Here is a 9,863-nt window from a genome sequence, read left to right as displayed (position 1 = left end):
AAGACAATATTTTCTCTGAAATAAGCAAATTTTCTTCGCTGATTGAGCAACTTCAATACCCAAAAAATATTTCAATGGCCCAAGTCTTTAATTCGGAAATGTTGGTGCAAAATAGACTTCATGGTAGCAAGTTCAGAAATAGAATTACCAGTGAAAATAATGTCATCAACATAGACTAGAAGGATAGAAATTTGAGCACCAGTGAATTTAACAAATAGACTATAATTAAGGTCTGCTGGTATCCATGAGATAGTAAAAGATGAGAAAGTTTGTCATACCACATACGACTAGATTGTCGTAAACCATACAGTGACTTTAGTAGCTTGCATCATTGATTCGGTCGAGAAGATGTAAATCCAGGTGGCAGAATCATATAAACATCCTCAGAAAGATCCCCATGTAAGAAAGCATTATTGACATTCAACTGATGTATGGGCCAATACTTCATAGAGGCCAATGCCAAAACTAATCTGATGGTGGCAGGCTTGACAACACGGGAGAAAGTTTTCAAGAAATCAACACCTTCAGTTTGAGTGAATCCTTTAGGCACAAGGCGTGCTTTATATCGATCAACTGAACCATCAGGCTTGCGTTTTATACGATAGACCCATTTACAGCCAACCGGCTTAACGCCTGCAGGGCAATCAATAAGACGCCAAATTTTGTTCAGCTCAAGAGCATCTAGCTCATCTTTCATAGCACTACGCCAATTAGAGTGTTGATTGGCATCCTTAAAAGACTTTGGATCAACGTTAAAATGTAGAGATAAAAGAAACTTTTTATGTGAAGATGCAAGAGAAGAAAAAGACATTACTGAAGATAAAGGATACTTGCACTTTGAGGTAGATTGATTTGTAGAGATGAGAGAGGAATTGCACAAGTAATCAGAGAGATATGCTGGAGGTCGGTGAGGACGGTCGGAATGATGAGGATGGGGTTGCTCAGGCGGTGATGGAGGATGAGGAGGTGATGGTGGACTGGTGTCTAATGCGGAAGGAGAGATGGGTGTGTGTGTTGAAAGATATTCGGTAGTCATGGGTTCAACTTGGTTAGGAAACGACAGTGAGGAAGAAGGAGAGGTTGTTGGAGAAAATAAAGAATTAGATGGAGTTGGGTCAATGGGTATAGGTGAGGGTTCAACTGGAAGACTAACTGAATCTTATTTTTGAGAAGGTGTGTTTGGCAATGTTAGGATGAATGTATGGAATTGGACATTTTTGGTGACTAAAGGCAAGATCATTTCATAAAAAATTACATTTCTAGAAATCTCAATTCTTTTATCTTCAAAAACATAAACAATATATCCTTTAAAACCATGTTGAAAGCCAATAAACACAGTCTTTTTAGCTCTTGGATCAAATTTTGATATGTTTGCCATTAGGGTAGAAACAAAACATAAGCATTTAAAAACTTTAAGGTCATGATAATTTGGTGGATGATTGAATAAAATCTCAAATGGTATTTTAAAATTAATTGCTGATGATGAAACTCTGTTAAGCAAATAAACAGCATGGTTAAAAGCATAAGACAAAAAAGATGATGGTAAATTAGATTGAAACATAAGAGTACGAGCTATATTCAAAATATGTTGATGCTTGTGTTCTACCCTTCTATTTTGTTGAGGAGTTTCAACACAACTACGTTGATGAATAATACCCTTTGAAGCATAAAAATCATGTAAAATAAATTCTGGTCCATTATTGGAACGAATAGTTTTGACTTTAGAGTTGAATTGTGTTTCAACTAAAGTAATAAAATTTTTTACATGATTTTGCACTTCTCCTTTTGATTTCAATGAAATAACCCATGTAAAGCAGCTAAAATCATCAACAATAGTAACAAAATATTTATGATTATGAATAGAATTTTGTCGAAACGGACCCCAAACATCAAAACGTAATAAATCAAAACTTGCATTGGCTTTGTTAAAACTTTGAGAAAATAAAAGTTTCTTTTGCTTAGAAAGATGACAAATGTCACAAGCCTCGTCATGATACATAGAAATAAAAGGAAAATGTTTATGTAAATGATTAAGTCTTTGTCCAGAAAGGTGTTCTAAACGAAAATGTCATATATTTAAAGGTGTAATGGGTAGAGATTGAATGGAATTTATGGAGTGGGTAGTGGATGGATTTTTACCGAAATTGGGTTCAAAGACATATAATCCCTCTCTCATTCTGCCCAAATCAATCGTCCCCAAATTGTTGCTCTGTAGAGTGCAAGAAGAAGATGAAAAAGTGAGTTCACATATAAGTGCTGAAGTAATTTTTGAGATGAATATAATATTAAAGTTGAAATAAGGTAAATAAAGAACATCATGAAGAACCAAAGATGGTGAAAATTGAACAATGCCTTTATAAGAAACAGTAGTTTGAGAACCATTTGATAAATGAACAATAATAGGAGAAATTTGTGTGTAAGAAATAAAGCAAGATAAATTTGATGCAATGTGATCTGTGGCACCAGAATCAATGATCCAAGTATTCAAGAATGAATCTCGATTTGAAAAATTGTTAACAATAGAAAAAGTATTGAAAGAACAAAGATAATGAGTAGTTGAACTTAACAAAAGCTCAAGTGGGTTTGAAGGATGAGTTTCTTCATTGGAAGGAAGTGCCATGAAAGAAAAGTACTAGGCTGAGTAAAGATCCAAAAGAGGCTTCTCATGAAGTTGCTCGTGTGCCCTTTTTCCTTAACCTAGGACAAAGTAGGGGGTTGATTATTCATAGTGGGAGGGGAGGTTGAAGGGGTTTTAGAATCTGAATTGATTGGTTTATCCATGGATGTCAGCAGACTTCAAGAGGAGCTCTGATACTATAATAAAACGGAAAGAGTACATAAAGAGCATGCAAAGATAATAAAATTGTGAAAAAACAAGGAAAGAAAAGAAAAGAAGAAGAAATTTTATTAATTGTTAATTGATTGAAATTGTAAACTATAAAGGTAAAACTAAATATATATATAGTATTAACCTATGAAAGATAAAAGCAAATAAAGATAAAATAAGGATAAATAAAGATAAGATAATAATAAAGAGTAAAATTATAACTGAATTTGTGTATTCTGTTGGATTGAATTTGTGGGCCGTGAGACTTCTTTATTGTTGTCATGGGCTAAGATGGAAGAGTGGTTTAATATTAGCCTTTGACATGCTAAGTTAGAAAATCCGTAGAAAAATGTATCTGTCTTTAAAATAGATTAATATCTCATTATTAATAGCAATACTTATGGACTTTTGTCTTTGTTAAAATTTACGTGAAACAAATTTATTTGTTGATACCATATTCATTATTGAAGTCAAAACAATATGATCAACATTGTTCTTTGTTCAAACTTCATATTTTATGACATAATTTTTAAATGTTTAAATTTATAGACTTATGTCATTACAAAATTTATTTGATTGATTAATATTTCTTGGTAACATGGTGTATCGAAACACTATCATTGAGTATTAGTTAGTATGAAGAGAAACCAATAATAAATTTTGTTATTCAATATATAATTTATTCTATTGAAAAATAAATTAGTATTTCTTAAACTGGTAAATACATTTCTTTTTAATTTCTTACACCATTTTATTTAACAATATTTACTGTTAAAAAAATGACCACACTATCCTATAATATGATATACAAAGTAATTTCTTATATTAAAATTAATTCTAGTTAGTGAGATAAAATTTAAAATAATTTTTTATTTTTTTACTCAAATTTAAATTTAAATTTAGAATTTATTAACAACTTATCCTTTTTTAATTTCAATAACAAAAATAAAATTGATTAGGTGTAAAATATTTAGCATTTAATAATTTTAATTATTTAAATTTTAGTTACCAAAAATTGGGTTAAAAATTAATTATAAACTTAATAATCGATAAAATAGTATAGTATTTATTATAACGATGACTTAAATATTAATTCAAGATATACTTGGGCCTAATAAGACCTCAATGTAAGCAAGATCAATTCAGACCCATTGTTAGGGTCCCAAATCCAACTTAGGTTCATTATCTTAAAAGGCCAATGCAGATGAAACACACGTGTCTTCTCTTAAATCGTTTTAGATTGAATCTCCATTGCTAGTTAGGTATGGTAATTAGTACTCAAGAAAATATGGCAGGCCCTCTTTTCATCTCTCACTCCCGTTTAAAAAAAATGACATCGTCCCTTCTCCATCTTTGCAAATTTCTGTTTAATTATCCTCTTAAGAAATGTAGGTCTCTTTGGATATATACAAATATTCTTTAAAAATTTTTGAAAAAAATTAACACAAAAAGACATAGTATAATAAACATACAATAATCAATTTAATATAATTCAACACAATTCAGAATATATTCATTATGAAAAATAACATTTCAAAATAAAAAAATATAAAAGCATATTCTAACATAATAACATAATTTTTAGGACGATACTGAGTGACGTAGTGACGGATTTGAGAGGTAGATAGAGTGAGTTAGAGAGAGAGGGGGGGACAGAGAATGAGTCTAAAAAAAGGATTCGAATTGAATCTAGGAATTAAAGTTAATAAATTCAAAAAATAAATTTATGTATATATAAATTAGGATAATTAATAATTTTATATTCATGTGAATTTGATGGTCCCATAGAGTGGATAATTATATCTATGCCCCATCTATTTTTGCATCGCGGGTTGTGAGAATTTTACGGGTCCACATCTAACTCCAAAACGTGAGTAATCCCAACAAATACCTGTTTTAGTTGTTTTTATGATCATCCCTATTGTTAAGGTTCATTAGTTTGTGACGTAGAGCTATTTCAGTCATTCAGTAAATTTTCAGATAATCAAAGTCTAGATTATATCATTCTTATAAAGTTACATGTATCCTTATTATAACAATATTAATAGAAGATAAATGGATACTGTACGAGATGTCTCCGGTACGGATTGAAGGGTGGATCGGGAACCCGCGGGCAAGGCTGGAACTGGATTGCTTGACTGGAGCGATGGGGGGGTGGTACCAGCAAAGACACTCCGACGCTCAAGTCAGAATGGATCTGAGAGGTATGAGGTGTGTGGAATGAATCATACCTGAAGGAACTTGGGTCCTCCTTTTATAGGTGATGGCCGTTATCTTATCTTATCTTGTTTGATTAGGATAAGAGAGATATTTGAATTCGGAAGTTGGTTAGGAGCTTTGAAGGGCCGGTTCTGGGCCTTTGGGTCGAAACGGGTTGTCCCCGGATAACCGGGTATGCGGAATCCGTGGGTCGGATCCGTAACAGTTGCTCCCGCAGCGGGAGAGCGAGCGAGGTCGGTCTGTCGCTGGGAGACGTTTGTTATGGGCTCGATTTTTTCTCGGGTGCCCGTATGATTTCTTTGAGGTGAGGTCGGTGCCTCGGTTTTCGTATCGTGGAAGATTCGTTTGACCGTTTAGGTCTGACGTGACTCTTCCGTATCAGTCGCGTCTGTTGTGTTCTTCGAGGCGTTACCTTCTTTCGAGGGGGTATTTATTGCAAGCTGCGCTTTTTCTTTTTTTGCCCTTTGTGTTTGCTTTGCTTTCTAAGGGTATTTTCGTCGTTTTGCTTTTTTCAAAAACCGTTTTGGTTTTCCTCCTTCAGTTCTCTCGTTCTGCTTTTACTTCTCTATTGCTTCTTTTTCCAACCAAAGCATTTCCTTATTCTCCATTTTCGCTTTCTGTGGTTTCGGTTGGTCTTCTTCTGCGGCATCTTTCCTTCGGGTTTTCTTCCTTTGATTTATCAGGTTGGCATTTTTCTTGTTTCTTTTTGCATCTTCTGCTTTGTTTTCTGCAGTATTTTGTTTTTGTTTTTGCTAAGTGTAGTTTTAGAGTAGTTTTGTGGTGTTTGTATAGTGGTTAGATAGTTCTGTTAGGTTTTTAGAAAAGGGTTGGGGCGAGTGCCACCGTATAATTGGTGGTGTGCGGTGGCGGTGTTTGTTTTTGGTTTTTTACCCGCCGTCGTTTTCTGCCGTGAGGTTTGGCTGACGGTCGTGCTCGTCGATATTTTAGGTATGGCTCGCCGACGGACGGAGGGTGTGAGGGCTTTGGTGGCACCGGCGGGGGGTGTCCCTGACCTTTTTTCTTGGGTCACCAGTGATGTTTGGGGGACACCGTCACGGATGATGGAGGCGGACCTCCAACGGCTCCGTGATGAAGGGGCTGTTTGTGGGGGTGGCGATGCCGAACGCCACTACGAGCTTGCCCTCCCTGGGGTTGACGAGAGGGTTTGCTATACCAATCTCGACTCCCTGATAGTGCCGGATTGGATGTGGGTGTATGAGGCGATGTTTACCCGGCTTGGTGTTCGGCTTCCCTTCTCTCCGTTTGTTCAGCAGTTGTTGAATTGGTGCTCCGTGGCACCGTCCCAGCTACATCCGAACAGCTGGGCGGCGATACGGTCTTTTGAACTTGTTTGTGATTTTTTAGAGCTACCTGCCTCAGTAAATGTTTTTCTTTTCCTTTTCTTGTGTACTCTTCCGACTAAGGAGGGGAAGCATAAGAAGGGGTATGTATCTTTCCGAGCTCAGCCCCACCGTCGGGTTTTTGGTTTGTATGAAGACTCCTTCCATGGTTTTAAGAGTGGTTACTTTAAAGTTCGTCCCGCGAGGGGGCATCACCCTTTTTGGTTGACGTTGGAGGGTGAACGTCAGTTCCCCACTTACTGGAACTTTAAGGCTGGTCCATCTGTGTTTACTCGGATTTCGAAGGAGTTCTTGTCCTCGGAGGAGCGGGATATCGCTCTTGTTCTGTGGCAGTTATTTGGGGAGCGTCCTCTTAATCCTCGGGACGTGATGGGTGATCCGGTTGCTTGCCCGTCGTATGTTGGTGTGTGTCGTGTGTGTCCGTTCTTTTTCTTGGTTTTTATGTTTTGTTTCCCGTTTTCGTAACTTGGGATTTTTGTTTCTTGTTTCCTTGCAGTTGAGATGGCTGGTGGTTTGACATCCTTGGCGCGTCTGAAGGCGGCGATGGCCCAGGAGGAGGGGTCGTCGTCCCCGGCCACTCCTGTTTCTAATCCTGCCGTGGATTCTCAGCCGGTTTCTCAGGAGGTGATTTCCTCGGGTGCACGGGCCGGCGCTCAAGTTTCTCCAGGCCCTACGAACTCTCCTGAAGTCGTCGTGGTGACGGCTGCTGAGGCTTCTCGGAAGAGAAAGAGGCCTGAGGACCCGAGCAGCGAGACTTTTGAGGATGAGGGTCTTGTGCCCAGCGTGATGGATCGACACTTCGATGTCCCGAGGTTTATTGATCAACACTTGATGCCTAGAACGGAGCCGTTTTTTGATGGCTGCGATGTTTCGTTCCAGGCCAAGTCGGTGTATCGTGCTCTCCTCCGGTCTGTCGTTGTTGTTCGGAAGGCTGAGCCTGTGATGGCTCAGGTTGGTTTGCTGGATAAGAAGCTTTGTCATTCTCATGCTGAGGTAGCCAAGTTGAAGGGGGAACTTGAGGCTGCCGAAGCTGCGAGGGAGAGGGCTGTGAAGTCTTCTGAGGAGGCCGGGGCAGAGATTCTCCGACTTGCCGAGGTTGAAACTTCGCTTCTCTCTCAGTTGGCAGAGGAGCGGTAGCGGGCTTCTGATGTGGGTTCTCAGGCTGCCATGCTTCTCGCCGAGTCGGAGGCTCTAAAGGCCGAGGTTGCTTCCTTGAAGAGGGAGAAGACGGAGTTGCTAGCTGATGCGAAGGATGCAATTGCGGCTACCGAGGAAACGATGAGGGCTCAAGCTTCAGTGCTAGCTCCTGGTGTGGATATGTCCGTGATGGGGGCCTTCAAGACTGTTCGTGATGGCCAGATCGTTGACCTCGAGTAGCTTTTACCTTTATCTCTTTGGATTTTCCTTTGAACTGTGTTTTGGATATTTTCGGATGGCCAAGTGCCGTGTATTTTGATTTTGGAACACTTTATTTTCGTTTTAATAGTGCTTATTGGCCGTTCGGGCCTTTTGTATGTTCCGTTGTTACGTTGTTTTTGGGCCGTCCGGGCCTATCATATATTCCGTTTTAGGCTATTTCGTGTGTATTTCGTTTGTTTCCTCGGACCGTCGTTTGGTCAGGTTCTTTTATGGATATCCGCGTGTTTGGGCCTGGGGGGTGATCAGTCCCCCAGTTGCGGCCGTGTTTTTGTTCCGTATTTGGGACACTTAGGAAAATAGAAATAGCTATTTTAATGGAATTTTTATTGATGGTTGGGCCTCGTTAAAACCCTCCGTTGGTGGCGGGAAAGAGTACCCGAGTTTAAAACTTAGATGAGAAATAAAACCTTGGAATTTGTAAACTGGTAGGAGAAGTAAAAAAAACTGATTCTTTGCTTTAGGGCTAGCTCCCTGAGATGGGTTATGCTTCTTGTTTCATCAATGAGGTCTCGTTCTGCATCCTCGTCGTTACCTCCGACCGTTTTCCTGGGGCTTGGGTCTCCGATCTCTACCGGGATGACCACCTCGACACCGTATGTTAGTCGGAAAGGTGTTTCTCCCGTTGTCATTTGAGGTGTGGTTCGGTATGACCATAGGACCGACCCGAGTTCGTTGGCCCATAGTCCTTTGGCTTCGTCGAGCCGCTTTTTAAGTCCTTTGACGATTATTTTGTTTGCGGATTCCACCTGTCCGTTTGTCTGGGGGTGTTCTACCGAGCTGAAATGGTGAGATACACGTAGCCCCTCTAAAAATTCTCTGAATTTTTTGTCGGTAAATTGGGTTCCGTTGTCCGAGATAACGACCTCGGGGATCCCGAATCGGGTGATGATCTGACGCCAGAGGAATTTTCGGCATTGGGTTGCTGTTATGGAGGACAGGGGTTCGACTTTGATCCATTTAGTGTAGTAGTCTATGGCGACGATGAGGTATCTAAGCTGGCCGGGTGCCGTAGGGAAGGGTCCGACGAGGTCGATGCCCCAAGTGCCGAACGGCCGCTCTGCCGATATGGTGCTGAGCTGGTGCGGCGCGGCTTGGTGGATATTGGCGTGCCTTTGGCATTTGTCGCAATTTTTAACTATTTGTATGGAATCCCGGATAACCGTGGGCCAGAAGTAGCCTGCTCTGATGACTTTTTGGGCTAAAGTTTTGCCTCCGACGTGGTGACCGCAGCAGCCTTCGTGGATTTCACGGAGTATGTACTCCGTGTTCCCGGGTTCGATGCATTTGAGCAGGGGTTGCGAGGATCCGCGTTTGTATAGCTGTCCTGTGACAATGATATAGTTGGCGGCTTCCCTTTTTATTCGTTTTTCCTCTTTGGGGTCTGGTGGCAGTGTTCCATCGAGGAGGTATTGCAGGATAGGGTAGGTCCAAGATCCCTGGTTTGAGATTGTCAGGTGAGCGTTGGTTGTTGTTGACACGGAGGGTGTCTTAATGACTTCCTGGATTAACGATTTGTTACCGTGTCCGGGTTTGGTACTGGCTAGCTTGGAGAGTAGGTCTGCTCTGGCATTTTGTTCCCTAGGGACGTGCTGTATGGTGACGTGTTCGAATCCTTCTTTTAGTTTGTTTACCTTGGCGAGGTATTGTTGGAGTAGGGGATCTCGTGTCTGGTAGTCTCCGTTAATTTGGGAACTGACTACCTGTGAATCGGTATTTACTTCTAGGACCTTTGCTCCAACTTCCCGGGCTAAGGATAGGCCTGCCAAGAGGGCCTCGTATTCTGCTTGGTTGTTTGATACTGGAAATTCATATCGTACCGACTGTTCGATCGTGATCCCGTCTTGGTTTTCGAGTATGACTCCGGCGCCTCCGTAGGTGGAGTTTGATGAGCCGTCGACATGTAGTTTCCATGATTCGGGGGTGAGCTTTCCCGGAGTCATCTCGGCGATGAAGTCGGCCATAGCTTGTGCTTTGATCGCATTTTGGGGTTCGAATTTGATCCGGAATTGAGATAGTTCGATGGACCACGCTAGCAT

The 9,863-nt window shown here is 40.5% G+C and overlaps 1 protein-coding gene across 1 annotated transcript; it reads right to left on the bottom strand.

Moving 5' to 3' along the window:
* LOC107633045 (uncharacterized mitochondrial protein AtMg00820-like) lies at positions 329-697 on the bottom strand. Its single transcript, XM_016336680.1, has one exon. It carries the CDS (start codon positions 695-697, stop codon positions 329-331), a length of 369 nt encoding a protein of 122 aa, XP_016192166.1.

The sequence above is a fragment of the Arachis ipaensis genome, chromosome B03, assembly GCF_000816755.2.
Source record: "Arachis ipaensis cultivar K30076 chromosome B03, Araip1.1, whole genome shotgun sequence".
In the NCBI taxonomy this organism is placed as follows: Eukaryota; Viridiplantae; Streptophyta; class Magnoliopsida; order Fabales; family Fabaceae; genus Arachis; species Arachis ipaensis.
The sequence above is the reverse complement of the archived record's forward strand: the minus strand, read 5'-3'. Positions and strand labels throughout refer to the sequence as shown.

Excerpts from the sequence above, each read along its gene's own strand:
- LOC107633045 (XM_016336680.1), bottom strand. The coding sequence starts at position 697 with ATGAAAGATGAGCTAGATGCTCTTGAGCTGAACAAAATTTGGCGTCTT.